The sequence below is a fragment of the Microtus pennsylvanicus genome, chromosome X (genome assembly GCF_037038515.1).
Source record: "Microtus pennsylvanicus isolate mMicPen1 chromosome X, mMicPen1.hap1, whole genome shotgun sequence".
NCBI classification, from domain to species: Eukaryota; Metazoa; Chordata; class Mammalia; order Rodentia; family Cricetidae; genus Microtus; species Microtus pennsylvanicus.
The window spans coordinates 96,050,407-96,066,199 of NC_134601.1; the positions used below are offsets into that span (position 1 = coordinate 96,050,407).

At 38.9% G+C, this 15,793-nt stretch overlaps 1 protein-coding gene across 1 annotated transcript; it reads right to left on the reverse strand.

Moving 5' to 3' along the window:
• Positions 1–2,488: 2,488 nt before the first annotated feature.
• LOC142841608 (melanoma-associated antigen B4-like) lies at positions 2,489–3,586 on the reverse strand. Its single transcript, XM_075958528.1, has one exon. It carries the CDS (start codon positions 3,584–3,586, stop codon positions 2,489–2,491), a length of 1,098 nt encoding a protein of 365 aa, XP_075814643.1.
• Between the last annotated feature and the right edge of the window lie 12,207 nt (positions 3,587–15,793).

Genomic DNA, 15,793 nt, shown 5'->3' on the forward strand with positions numbered 1-15,793 from the left:
AAGCTATTGGACAAGAAGTTATTAATACAGTTTCTGTGTAATTATTTTAGGTCTGGGTGGCTGAGAATGAACAAGCAGCCTCCACCAACATGTCTCATTTAAAATCAAGCATTTACATTCTCCTCTTCTCCGCATATTGATCAATCAGAATCTCTGTATTAATTGCTATCTACTGCAAAAAAAAATGTTTCTCTAATGAGTGTTGAGAGACACATTCATTCACAGGTAATGTGGATAAGTCCTTGGGAGGCAGTTTAGTGCTGTGTCTATTTAGTGAAATAATAGTAATTCTTCCGTGTGACTTATCGCCTACCCAGCCAAGGGTTCTAGTTCTGATTAAGAGAACCTAGTATGAGTTCAGTCTTGTAAACTGAGCCTTAACTATACATAGAAAGTGGTGGGTTAGTACCGTAACATTCATGCCACTATTGAACAAGTGGGCATATCTTTCCCAGCCAGTCACTATTTTAGCTCACAGGATTTACAGCTTGGAAAGATTGTTAATGATTTTTTTTTGTCCCCCAGTAGCACACATACCACCTTCTAGTACTCTGAAATCTAGCAAATAGAAATGAAGCTTTTAAGTCATTGTTAGCTTGATTTCTCCTTGTGCTGTGATTTAAGTATGTGGTGTCTTCATGGTCGTATATCAAGTTTCTGAGAGGCAACCAAGAATAATCACAGTAGTCTGTTGTGTTTGCCGAGGTTTTTATGACCTCATTGGGTAGCAATATAGTACCCTATGAACTTCACTAGGCTTTTACTTGTTGTCTAGGAAAGGCACTGTAGCTCTTTTGCTGGTAACTACCTCCACCTGGACTTCCTACCTTTGTCCTGTGTCATGGAGATCCTGCAGTTTTGGATCCATCCCTTCTCAAGCTCTAACAGCTCACAGTCCAGGGCCTGGCTATCAGCTGGATTGGTCAGCCTGCCCGCTTTCTCCTTATTGTCACCCCCACCCTCACATGCTCTACAGTACTGCCTCATTCTGCCCATCCAATTGTAGCCTATTCTCCTGCTCTCAGGTCCTCAGGTCCACTCAATCAATCTCACACCATAAGGACTAACTCCACTGTTTTTCTCACAGGCAAGGTTGTAGGAGTCATAGGAGGGGTGTAGGCAGAGGCAGCTCTCCTGTTCTTACACCATTAGGGCTGGCTCACCTGCATCCCTTACAACAGCATACAAGGACAAGTTTGTTACCTTGGCGAATTTCAGGGTCCACTGCTCTCCTGTGTGCTGCAGGTGATGAGGGGCATGAATAGTTCCCCTACTCTAGTGATTCTGGGGCTCTATCACCTAACACCGGGAGCAGGGGGAAGCATCATTCCCTCACCCATGCTACCACATGACGGGGGTGGAGGGCAGGGCCATTTCTCGTACTCTAATGCCCTCAGTGGGCTCGCCTGCATCATAGCCAATAGGATCAGCCCTAGTGTACTGTCCACAAGGGATGCAGTTTCTGTTCTCTCTTGTGCTAAGTCCAGTGATGGACAGAGATAGTTCTTCATCTCTCTTAATCCCAGGAACTGCTTTCTTGCCTGCCACGAGTAGTAAAGTGTTGGGGGGATTTACTTCACATGGGAACCTCATTTCCTTTCCTCCGTTCTTCCCATTTTCTCCATCCACTGAGCCTCCACAGCAATTTCCCCATCCACTCCTCCTCTGTTTCTGTTCAGAAACAGGCAGGCCTACCATGGTTATCAACAAAGCATGGCATATCATGTTGCCTTAAGACTATGCACCTCCCCTCCTATTAAGGCTGGGCAAGGCAATCCAGTATGAGGAATAGGTTCCCAAGAGATATTCAAAGCCTGAGGGACATCCCCTGTTCCCATTGTAAGGAGTCACACAAGTAGACCAAGCTACACAACTGTCACAAATATGTAGAGGGCCTAAGTCAGTCCCATGCAGTTTCCCTGATTGTTGTTTCAGAATTTGTGAGGTCCTATGAGCCCAAGTTAGTTTTTATGTGGTTTGTCTTGTGATGTCCTTGACCCCTTTTATTTTTCTGTGGTATTTATTATAATTTATTGTCTAACACATTTTGAGTAATGAAATCCAAGTTTATTTCAGTTACAGGCATTACAAGAAAAAGCAAAATACAACCAATTTGAATTAGCCTTGTCATGTCTGTTTCACCATCAACCAATTCTATATTTTCAGGAAAGTTATTGTTCCAATGCCACATTAACATTTTAAAGATATACCAGTTTTTTTTTAATAGCCATTAATAGCCAAACTCTTGGTCTTAAACATGAGAAACACCAATAAGTATGTCAGGCACAATGTTAAGAAGCAGATTATGAAGCAAGCTAATCCTTGATTCAAGGAACATTTACAAAATAACAAAGAAAAAATACATATATTTTCTCATGTATTGCAGAAAGATAAGATACAAACTTTATTATTTCTAGCCCAAATTACATTTCATTATTTAGAAGACTGACTACTCTTCAGCACAATAAAAACTATATCTCAAATCCAACTAAATGTGGGAGGAGCTGTGAGCCATGCACTTGCGATGATGAGCCCTAACTTCCCTGATATCACTGATATCAACAGCATTGCCAGGCACAGCTGTAAATCGCCGTGCTGCTCTATTAGCCTCATCAAGCATAGCCTCTTCATACATACTAGGGAAGAAACTGGGGAAAGTATTATTGATCTTAGCTACAACTTCCAGGACTTTCATCTTGGTGGTTTCAGCATAGGCTCTGGGACCCCACCTGAACTCATAGCGTGGGGGGTCACTGCCAAGAACTTGGCAGTATATCACATAATTTTCTTTCACCAAATCTTTGGTGATGAACTCCCAGGGCTCCCCAAAAATTACATGACTCTTCCCAGGATAAATCCCCACTACTTTCAGGAATTCCGAAACATCTTCCTCAGTGGCACGGTTCCCCTTCATGAAGATCACACCCAGGAGGGTCATCAGGAGCCCTGTCTTGGGCAACCCAGTACTGTTACTCAGACTTCCCTCGGTGGAGAGACCCAGCTTGCTCACAAGCATATATGACTGAGAACTGGGATCTACTTCTTTCAACTCAAGGCCAAAGACCAACTCCAGGCGCACAGAGATTCTCCTGAGGATCTCAGTGAAGTGCACCTTGTACTTCCTGCTGATCTTCCTAAGCATATCTGCCTGTGTGAAGGCCTTTTTCACCTTAAATTTCTCCAGCATGAACTCTATCAGTACATTGGCCTTCCTGGTCAGAGGATCTCTGCGTGCAGACAGAATGGCAGCTGCTATCTTGGAGGCATGAGCACGTCTGTCATCATCTGCACCAGAACCCTCAGCACTGACAGCACTTATCTCATCAGCACTTGCAACAGAACCCTCAGCACCAACATCATAGATTGAGCGGGACACATCTAACTCAGGAGAGCCGTGGGGCATAGCCTCCTGAGACCCCTGAGGAGTACAGCCTTCAGGGGAGCTGGGGTCATCCCCCTGGCCAAGAGGGGGCGATGTTGCTTCCTCCTCTGCAGCGGACTGAGCACCCTGGAGATTCTGCCTCTCTCCCCGAGTCTGCTGCCTTTTGGCCCGGGAGCGGCCCTTGCTCTTGTTGCCCCTAGGCATGATGAGTTGTCTCACAGTCAGCAGGCAGGAGTGCTGTAAAGGCGGGTATCTGGAGGGAATAGAATAACACTATGAATGTCATACCATCACTGGGTACTGAGAGACTTCTCTTTAATAAGTGAATGCCACCTCCGCTCCTTTTCTCGGGACATCTTTTTGGGTACTCACGGTGCTCGGATTTTTATGGTTATAATCCACTTCCTAAGAAACCTGTGGAGGAAATCAGATTGTGTTAGGGCACTGCATTGCACCCCAGGTTATATCTTATTAGTGAGAGAAAAGCATTTTCATTAGAGCCCCATTTGATAAATTTTAGGATCCTTTTTATATTCAGAACCCTCGTGTGCATTTTTAATTAAGCCTGGATCCCCACTTTTCCCTGCCTCTCTAAACTTAACACCACAACCTTCACTAATAACACACAGGTAGAAATTAAGTTAAGCTTTGCCACTTATGCCTGATGCTATTCAGCCGACGGGTAACATGCCTATACTTTTGCGAAGCCTGCCCCTCCCCCCGTTTCTTTCCCAGATCTCCTCAGCGTGAACATCCTAAAACATGCTACATAATTCTCCCATCTCCGTGTTCTCTGAAGGACAAAGTGAGATGGCATCACAGTCTTTAGGCCTCCCTGACCCACCTAAGCCACCATACATATTCTATGTATACCCCATGCAGCATGGGTCAATCTTCCTAATTTTCATAACTGGCCTCCCTCCTTATAAATCTATAACTTGTATATTTCCTCTTTTGTCCCTTAGTCCTCCATTATCTTAATGCAGCCTTCCTTCTCTGAGAGACACAAGAAAAAGTTACCGGTATCTTGGCCTAAGGGCCATGTCTGGAACTTCGGAAACCAGAGCAGAAGCAGGCCTGTGCGGCTGGCTTCCTTTTCATGGCCAAGGGTGGACTATTTTTTTAGGAGATTCACAAAAAGATTCTGGCTGTCTTAGTTTTAACTCAGGAGCCCCCAATTGTAACACCCTACAATACCAGGGGAGTTTCTTTTACCTGACAGGAGACGCCTTCACCAAGTTGACCAAGGCCTATACCGACAGGACAATTAATCGGAAGTTAAGGCCCTCCTCTTCCCTCTCTCTGTCCCCCTCTGCTCCTTGTTCTCATTAAAATAACTCCATAGGAGGAAGTGCTCTTGTCATTTTTGTTCCGGGAAAAGGGGAAGTCCCCAGATAAATAGGTTCATGTTGACTTTGCCTGGGGCTGGAATGTCTTGCTGTGAGTCAGTAAGCATTCCAGACAAAATTCTGACGTCCACGAGAATACTGTGAAGAAAGTAATTTGGAGCATAGGATTATTGTTCATAACTTCACCATAAAGCATTGAAAGGGCTCTATTATGCCTGTTATTTTGTACTTGGAACCCTGAATATTTACTGTGATTCATCATCCCCTCCCACTCCTGCATTCTGCAACCCCCTAGCCAGCTATTTACCTCTTATCTGTTGCATTAAGGTGAACCCAAAGAAAAACATGTAATTATCCTCCTGGATATTGGAAGTAGACAAGATTGCCAGGCAAAAATTGGGAGCTTGGGGGTGGTTTGGGATGGGGGTAAGGGGAGATGGGGAGAGAGAAGGGAGAAGGGGATGATGGGGAGAGCTTGAGGGAATGGGATGGTTGGGATGGGGGATAGGTGGATGTGGGAGCAGGGAAGAAGATACCTTAATAAAGGGAGCCATTTTAGGGTTGGCAAGAGACTTGACTCTAGAGGGGTTCCCAGGTGTACAAGGGGATTTCCCCAACTAGTTCCTTGGGCAGCTGAGAAGAGGGTGCCTGAACTGGCCCAATCCTATAGCCATACTAATGAATATCTTGCATATCACTATAAAGCCTTCATCTGGCAATGGATGGAGATAGAAACAGAGACCCGTATTGGAGCACTGGACTGAGCTCCCAAGGTCCAAATGAGGAGCAGAAGAAGGGAGAACATGAGGTAGGTCTTAATAATAAATGTCCAGAGTTATATATGGGAGAAAATGTAGAGAGATCAGATAGACAAAGCAGCAATCCACAACCACCTTTTTGGCTGGGAAGATGAGTAGTTAAGGTTGCTGTGGTTTGCTGCTTCGTCTATCTGATCTCCCCACATTTTCTCCTATATATAACTCTGGGCTTTTATTATTAAGACGTATTACAACACGTGCAACATCTCTCAATTCTCCTTTCTTCTTAGCCTTCCCCCTTTCCTTCTATTTTTTCTCCTCTCCCATTCCCCCACAGCCTTTCTCAACCCTCACCTCTATACTTTCTTTTCTTCTACTCTTTTATCTTTGGTTATTCTCTCTCTGTGTATCTCAAATTGCCCTAGACCTAATGAGCTTTTGTGACTTTCCTGCCTCATTGTCCCCATATGCCATCATACCTTCATACCTGGTGTCTTTCTTTTTTTCTGATTAAAGGTTACATCTTTTGTTTATGTTTGTGGTGAACCAATCTCGCTGTGTTGCTCAGGCTGCCCTGGAAACCTTAGGTAGCTTAGAGTGGCCTAGCTTTAACAATCAAACTGCCTGTTTCTTGAAGACTGGAATTACAGGCCTGTGCCACCTTGCTAGAAGTAAGTTAATTCTTATCTTGGTTATTTGAAGATACTCAGCCACTTTGCTTGTATCTTTTTGAGCTTTTTTGCTTGTACCTTTTTTTCAGACTGAAGATTTTAATCCTTGGGACTGTTTTCAAGAAGTTCAGGTGTGCATTTTCTGCTTGTTAGTTTATCTATCCTTGAGTCACAGTAGGAAGCACAGGAGACTATCAGGTACTATGTAATTCAAGGTGTGGAGGGAACTCCTTAACAGTTAGGTCTAATCCTCTGATGACAGATATAAGAATATGTTCAAAACTTTTAGCAGTGGATTCCTACTAGATTCAGATGTTACTTAAAAATATACGGTCCTCAGCCAGACAGTGGTGGCACACACTATTAATTCCAGCACTCGGGAGGCAGAGGAAGGTGGATCTCTGTGAGTTCGAGACCAGCCTGGTTCGAGACCAGCCTGGTCTACAAGAGCTAGTTCCAGGACAGGGACCAAAGATACACAGAGAAACCCTGTCTCAAAAAATAAAATCGAATAAAATAAAATTACCTGGTCCTCTATATTGCACATTGGAGAAAATGAGTCAAATTTAAAACTTCCTACAGCCAATGTTTTCTTCAACCTGCCTCCTTTCAGGGTGTATTCAAACACAGGTTCTAGGTCTCTACAGACATAGGGTCCTTGCTCTTATTGCTAATACTATTTTTATTTGTCTCATTATTCCAAGTAGATTTCAGTCATGGAAAACCACAGAATGAGTTTGGTTTTAAATATCAGAGCAATGTATAAGGCAACCGATATGCAATTAATTTTAGGTAATTAGGACTGGAGAGATATCTCAGTGGTTAAGAGGACTAACTGCTCTTCCAGAAGACCTGAGTTTGACCAGCTCGCAGCACCCACATTTCTGCTCATAACCATGTGTTTTTCCAGTACCAGGGGATCTAACATTCTTTTCTGGCTTTAGCAAGGCACTGTATACACATAGTGCACCAAGACACATGCATGAAAAGCACTCATAGATAAAGAAAAATTTTCAAAAAGTAAGAATTTAAGGTGATTAATATTTTTAAAACAGTTTCTTCTATAATGAATGCACTATATATTTCTATTAGCAACTCATTTTATAGTCTATCAGTAAGTTTTTATAGATATCTCACAAATGTGTACCTTTATTTTTGACTTTCTATTAAGTATAATTTGAATATTGTTGATGTGTTAATAGTTATATTGTCAATTGCATATTATAATTAGCTGTTTATTTTATTAAATAATCTGACATTTGTGAAAGGAACTTTGTAGAGCAGTTTTTAAATTATATTATCAAATTGTTTTCAGAATTTTTGTATATTCATTTTAGCATTAGCCACAACTATCAATTATGCAAATAATAAGTTTCATGTTGATGTTTTTATACATGAGTATAATGGATTTTCATTATATTCTTCCCCTATTTTGCACTGTCCTTGGATTTCTCACAGTATTCTTTTCCTTTCAACTTCTTTGTTGTTTTCGCAATTTTACAGGAGAGAAAATATATTGTACTTGTATTTTGAGTCTAATTTATTTTGGTTCACATGTTGATATCCAGTTACATACAATTTCCTGAAGATTTTATAATCTTCTTTTTGATGGGTAAATGAAACAAAATACATTTACAAAACTGTAAGAAAGATAAGTTTATTTTAAATTTTTAAGCACTTTATTTACATAAAAGTCATAGTATATTATTCAAATATTACAAGTATACAAATGAGTGTTTTTACTAAATGTAAAGATATTTTTACTAAACATAAAGATATATATTTACATACCAATATCAATTTTAAACTACTTAACCACTCCCTTTCAAAAACTGCAATCCTTAGCAGCCAGGAATTTTCCTCTACTTTATTTCTGAGGAATCGGTATTCTCTACCTTTTATAGATTTGCCTACTCTGGACACTTTGCAAAAAAGAGTCATACAATATATGAGTTTTTCATAATTGCATTCATCCACTTAGTGTAGTGCTTTAAGATTTGTTCACATGGTACTCACTATGAATCTAAAAATTCTGTGCTCCTTTAGGAAAATAGTGTAAAATTTCCTTTAAAAGTCCATTGTAGAATATTTTGATTTTTCCATTCCTTTTTTTATGGGCACACATGTTGCTTCTTTATTTTCTGGTATTCTGGGAAGTGCAATATCAAGTAAGGGTAAGAAGATATTTTTCTTACATTACTTGGATTGATTTGCATATATATCTGGTCTTAGTATACCTGAAATATATTCTATCTCTGTAGAAAAATTCACAGAAAAGGCTATTCTGGTTTCCATAGTGACTAGACTGATTTACATTATCAGCACAATTCATGATACTTTTACTTTTTTAATGGAATTTGTTAATTTTATTTCTATCATGATAGATATTCTGTCTATGGTGAAATAAACTCAAAATTTAATATTGTTCTGCATAATGACATGAAATATAGGACATTTTATTTCCCTTAACACCTATTTATTGAGTGTCTATCCAATTTAGCCAATTAATTAATTAATTAATTAATTGCATCATTTTTTTTTATTTTTCCATTAGGGGGAAATTTATTATTTGTCCTTTGGGTACTTTTTCTAACTTTTTATATATTTGACATATTAGTCCCCCTTCAGATATATAAATAACTGGCAAATGTTTTCTCCCATTTTGTGTTCTTTTCAGCCCGGTTATTTTTTCCCTTGATAGAATCATTTTTATATTTTATAATCCTCCTTTGTTGATGCATGCTATTATTTCCACAGCTTTTAGACTTCTCTCCAGAAATGTGTTTCTAATACCTATTTCTTTGTTTTCTCTTAAAATTGTCTCCAGCAATTACAAGATGTAATGTGTTACTTTAAAGTCATTGACCAATGTGACATTTTGAAATTGATTTTGGAGCAATGTGTAAAGTAGGGATCTAATTTCAATATTCTACATGTGAATATCCCAGGACCTTTTTTTGTTGTTGTTGTTTTGTTTTTGTTTTTGTTTGTTTGTTTGCTTGGTTTATTGTTTGCTCCTTTGGGGGGGGGTTGAGACAGGATTTCTCTGTTTCTCTGTTCCTTGGAAACCTGTCTTGGAACTAGCTCTTATAGACCAGACTTGCTTCTAACTCACATAAATCCACCTGCCACTGCCTCCCAAGTGTTCAGATTAAAAGCGTGTGCCACCACTACTGGGTTTCCCTGCACAATTTTTAAAAGAGATTGTGTTCTTCAATATTAACATCACCTTTGCCCATCAGTCCCTTAGTCAATACAAGGTGAGAATTTTCTGATTCCAAAAATTTTCTCAGTTAGTTGCCAAAAATTTTGAAGGTACAGCCTTTACATCGACAATCATTTATTGTTTTGATATATTGATAATATTTCAAATAATTCTTAATGTTATATCTTTTCTATGTTGAATATTTATATACTTTTTCTAGCATCAATTATTTATACTCTTATAAATTTTACATAAATTTTTCAGATAGCTGGCTTAAAATAGTTATCTCTACTATTTACCTTTATAATTTTTACCTGTTGCATTAATATATGTTTTTTTTGTTTTGTTTTGTTTTTGGATTTTTTTCGAGACAGGGTTTCTCCGTAGCTTTTGGTTCCTGTCCTGGAACTAGCTCTTGTAGACCAGGCTGGCCTCGATCTCCCAGATATCCACCTGCCTCTGCCTCCCGAGTGCTGGGATTAAAGACGTGCGCCACCACCGCCCGGCGCATTAATATATGTTTAATTTTGTGATAGTGTAGCATTTTGTGTTCCTGTTATCATTAATTGTGAGTGATACAATACCATGATATCTCCAGCATTTGATCTTGCCAGAGTTTTGGAATTTGTCCATTCTTATAGATATTAAGTGATATCTCATTTTAGTGACCTGTAATACCTAATGGCACATGAAATTAAGCATCTTTTATCTGTGCTTGATTGGAAAGAATGAGTATAACCCATTTTTACTATTTAGTGGAACTGATAACTGAGCTAGTTTATGTAGCTGCTTATGGTTAGTATTTAAAATACTATTGCTGTTTTAATTTCTTTCATGAAAATATGCTTATCCAGGTGTTCTATCTCTTCACATATTCATCTATGTGTCTTTCAAGAAATGGGTTCTTTTCATCTAAGTTACCAAACTTGTGGGCATACATTCCTTGAAAATATTCTATTATATATTTAGCTTATATAGAAACATTATGGATGTCTCATGATTAAACTTTAGATGAAAAAATTATGTGTTCTTTCTTCCTAATATGTCTGTGAGTTTATCAATTTAATCACATTAAAATAATGGAATTTGCCTTTAGAACTTAGTGTATCTTGCTTTTTATTTCATTAATTTCTATTCTGATATGTATTATTTCATTTATTTTTGCTTTAAAGTTAATTTATTATTTTCTAATTTCATAAGTTATAAAGAAATTTAGATGGCAATGTTAAATATACTTCGACTTCTAGTACATGTATTCAGTTCTTAAATTTTCCCTTTAAACACCGTTTTCACTAAAATGTGAGTATTTTTATAATATTCAATTTTATTGCATTTGGTTCAAGTAATATTTATTTTGATTCTGTTCCGAACTGCATTCTTTGCCATTGTGTTCTTGAGAAGTATGTTGTATGATATTTGCTTGTGCTCTGACAAATAAAGCTTGCATGGAGATCAGAGGGTAGAGCTTGCCACTAGTTAACTACATAGGCCAGGCAGTGGTGGCTCATACCTTTAATCCCAGCACTACGGAGGTGGGGACAGGAATATAAAATGGGTGGAGATAGGACTTTGCCTATTCAGTGTGAGGATTCTTAGTCAGGATTGCCCCCATTCTGTCTGAGGATTCATAGAGAAAGGAGCCTCCTCTCGCATTCAGTCTGAGACTTTGTAGAGGTAAAAAGTCTCTAGTGGCTGGCTGCTCTCTTTCATCTTTTAGCTTTCACCCTTGATATTTGCCTCCCAGTTTTTGTTGATTAAGACTAATTAGATTCATACTTTATCTGACACCCAATATGGGGCACACATTAATGAAAAAAAAAACCTATTGTTTGATTTTGCAGCCATGGGCACATGCTGGAATCACTGCCTTGCCAGTTAGATTTTCCTTCCTGTTTTTTTTTTTCCCCAAGCCCTCTGAGCAAGTTTGGGATTTTTCTGTTGTAGCTGTTCTGCAGCAAATTCCACAGGTGCTTGGGTTCCAAAAGCAGTCAAAGTTAGCCACTATTTCACATTCCCTGGTACAAATGTCTGGCTCTTTGGCTTCTTTGGAAACAACTACACTATACACTTTATGTTAGAACTTTACAAGCTGTATGTATTCTAGGCTACTAGAGAAAAACAGCAACTATCAATACCACTCTAAATCTAAAATCTTAAAAGAATTGATAAGTCAACATAAGATTGAATTAAAGAAATTCGGAATTTGTTAAAACTAACAGTGAAGTATTACTGCAATGGAATAGGATTCAAAAACAAAAACAGATATTTAATGTGATAATTACTGTAGTAGATATAAAATGTATTGTATAGACTCTAACAGAGGTCTAAATATACCATTTAAAATATGAAAAATTTTGGAATAAAAAATATAAATTCTATATCATCCACCAGCAGAAAACTCTAAGTAAATATGAAAATTAAATATAAAGGGGTAGGGAAGAATAGACCTTTCTCACAATAATGAAAGGGAGTAAAGGTGGCCATATTTATTTCAGCAAATTCATGTCAAGGAAAATATTCAGATACAAGAGCAAAACATGGAAGGGATTTATTATCCTAAGACGATACAATACTCCTGTTGCTTATAAACTAAAAAGCAATGTCAATATTGTTATAATGAAATACTTGTGAGACAAATGAAATTGCAGTTGAAATATTCAATATCCTTCTATGAATAGTTGTTACATGGTATGGCAAATTAATAAGTATGTAGTAAAACTTAAAATGTCATCAATTTGTTGTATGTGACTTATAAAATATGTATCATAAATCAAATATATGTTTTCAAAATCACAGGGAGCATAGATATACAAAGATAGATCATATTACATCTTATTTAACAGACTCCATTGGAGATGCTTAGCTTTAATTGTTAATTTGACACAACCTAGAATCATCTGAGGCAAAAGTCTCCAAAAAGGATTGTCTACACAAGTTTATTCTGTAGATACGTCCTTGGATGATTGTCTTACTTTATGGGTAAGTTTCAGCCTGCTATGTGAAGAAACATTCTCTATGTCCTAAACTACGTAAGAGTGGAGAAATGAAGCTTAAGTCATCAAGAGACTATGTATGTGCATACATTTCTTTCTGCTCTTGACTATGAATGTGAAGTGACTAGATATTCAAAATTTTTGCCTTGACTTCTTTACAATGATAGACTGTAAACTGAAGTAAACACCTTTTGCCCATAAGTATCTTTTTTTTTTAATTGGGAAAAAGAAAAAAACAAGTTTCCGCCTCCTCCCAGCCTCCCATTTCCCTCCCCCTCTTCCCACCCTTCTCCCCCTCCCCCTACTCCTCTCCCCCTCCCTCTCCAGTCCAAAGAGCAGTCAGGGTTCCCTGCCCTGTGGAAAGTCCAAGGTCCTCCCCCCTCCGTCCATATCTAGGAAGGTGAACATCCAAACTGGCTAGGCTCCCACAAAGCCAGCACATTAAGTAGGATCAAAACCCCGTGCCATTGTCCTTGGCTTCTCATCAGCCCTCATTGTTCGCCATGTTCAGAGAGTCCAGGTTTATCCCATGCTTTTTCAGTCACAGTCCAGCTGGCCTTGGTGAGCTCGCAATAGATCAGCCCCACTGTCTCAGTGGGTGGGTGCCCCCCTCGTGGTCCCGACTTCTTTGCTCATGTTCTCCCTCCTTCTGCTCCTCATCGGGACCTTGGGAGCTCAGTCCAGTGCTCCAGTGTGGGTCTCTGTCTCTATCTCCATCCATCACCAGATGAAGGTTCTATGGTGATATGCAAGATATTGATCAGTATTGCTATAGGAAGTCAAATGGCCAAAAGACATTTAAGGTCATGCTCAACCTCCTTAGCGATCAGGGAAATGCAAATCAAAACAACTTTGAGATATCATCTTACACCTGTCAGAATGGCTAAAATAAAATCCTCCAATGATAGCCTTTGCTGGAGAGGCTGTGGAGAAAGGGGTACCCTCATCCATTGCTGGTGGGAATGCAATCTTGTGCCACCACTTTGGAAATCAGTGTTTCGGTTTCTCAGGAAATTCTGGATCAACCTACCCCTGGACCCAGCAATACCACTCCTGGGAATATACCCAAGAGATGCCCTATCATATGACAAGAACATTTGTTCCACTATGTTCATAGCAGTATTATTTGTAATAGCCAGAACCTGGAAACAACCTAGATGCCCTTCCATGGAAGAATGGATGAAGAAAGTGTGGAATATATACACATTAGAATACTATGCTGCGGTACAAAACAATGACTTCTCAAATTTTGCATGCAAATGGATGGAAATAGAAAACACTATACTGAGTGAGGTAACCCAGACCCAAAAAGATGAACATGGGATGTACTCACTCATAATTGGTTTCTTGCCATAAATAAGGGTCACAGAGTCTACAATTGGTGAACCTAAAGAAGCTAAGTGAGAAGGTAAACCCAAGGAAAAACATATAGTTATCCTCTTGGCTATGGGAAGTAGACAAAATTGCCGGGGAGAAAATTGGGATCTTGGGGGTGGGGTAGGATGGAGGTAAGGGGAGATGGGGAGAGAAAAGGAAGAAGGGGAGGATGGGGAGAACTTGGGGAAAAAGGAGGATCGGGATAAAGGAAGGTTGGATAGGGGAGCACGGAAGCACAATTCTTAGTTAAGGGAGCCACCTTAGGGTTGGCAAGAGACTTGAACCTAGAGTGGCCCCCAGGAGCCCAAGGTGATGTCCCCAGTTAGTTCCTTGGGCAGCTGAGGATAGGGAACCTGAAATGACCCTAAGTATCTTTTTGTTAAAGTGTTTTATCAAAGCAACAGAAATTAAAATTTAATAATAAGCAAATTTAAATAAAATCTTATAAAATAAGTTGCAATTACACAATGAAACTAAAATAGACATTGCCAAACTATCGCATGACAAGAAAATCTCTAAATATTTTGAAATTAACTAACATAATCCTGAAGCAGGAATCTAATTAGTCTTAGTCGGTATAAACCTAGAGTCAGCTATCAAGGGTGAAAGGTCAGAGGAAAGCAGCCAGCCACTAGAGACTTCTTACCTCTATTAAATCTTGGACCAAATTTGGGGACCTTCGTTGCTGGTTTGTCTTTATTCAAGCATATATCTCTGTCATGATGCATTGCTTGACCTTAAATTTATAACCCTCAGCCAAAATATCACCTCTTGTTATATATGTACTCTGAAAACTGTTTCCTGTGGTCTTCATTTTGAATTCATTTTGACCTGCTGGTTTGATGCAACCATTCCAGCATTTTCTATTCTCACATCTTCTTTTTGGACTCAGGCACCACATAGCCCAAAGGTTTGTTGTTGATTTTCTCTTTTCAATTTCTTTTTCTTCTGTCTTGCCCAAATGCAGATAGAGAAAAGACTGGGGAAAAGTCTATGTCTAGGGAAGCCCTCCATGCCAGAGACTGAACAGAAAAAAAATGTTGTTTTTGGAAATGCTTACCACTTGCTTTCTACCTATCTAAAGTCCTAGACTTCATCAAACATGCCTCATAGCCTTAACTGGACACTTGCCAGACTTCTGTGATTGAGATTTCTGTCAAACTTGCCTGAGATCTTATGTTTTAGATGTGTGGATACTTTCACAGCTTGTACAACAACCTATAATTTCTGAGAGGCCCTGAAATTCAGTTTTATAATGGATCCATTGCAGAGTGCTGACAGCATATGAAAGCAAGAAACATACAGCCTCCACCTAGATTTCAAAAAAAAAAGTGAAAGACACACTTGAGAAGTGCATTATTTCTAAAAATGCATCCCTCTTTTCCAAAAAACAGCAGAGTAATAGATGCATGGGTTCCATGGTAGTCCAGGTTTGTAAGAAAACTGTTTCTGTTGTACATATAAAGAATTAAAAGGCAAGATGAATTTTATGCCTGGAGGCTTAGAGTCTAATGATAAATTTTGTTGAGTTCCTGGTATGGAGGACTCCCCTGGAGAAAAAAAATATATATGTGTGTATATATATATATATATATATATATATATATATATATATATATATATATATATATGTATATGATGGCAAGATTTATTTCAGGTGGAGTCATTCATGTTGTATTATCCCATGGGGAGAGAGAGAGAGAGAGAGGAAAGTAGGAAGTAGGAAGTAAAGCAGGAGGAGGAAGAAAAGAAGGATGAGAAAGAGAAAAGATCAGGAGAGGAGAGGAGAGGAGAGGAGAGGAGAGGAGAGGAGAAGGAAAGAGTGATGGATGGAAAGAGGAGGGGAGAGAATTGAGAGAATGGGGAGAAGCAGACAGAGATGGAGTTAAAAGAGAAAAAGACCAGTGGAACAATAAATGAGAGCAATTATAAGTTGCTGTGAGGTAGAGACAGTGAGATGAGTTCAGAATGTAAAATTCAGCATGTAGACAGCATCACCTGCCAAACCTAAAATGAAAGCCTCATCCATCAAAGCCCAAAGAGTTCTGAGAAAGGTTC

What these genes read in the sequence shown, in the direction of transcription:
- LOC142841608 (XM_075958528.1), bottom strand. Translation starts at nt 3,586, where the DNA reads ATGCCTAGGGGCAACAAGAGCAAGGGCCGCTCCCGGGCCAAAAGGCAG.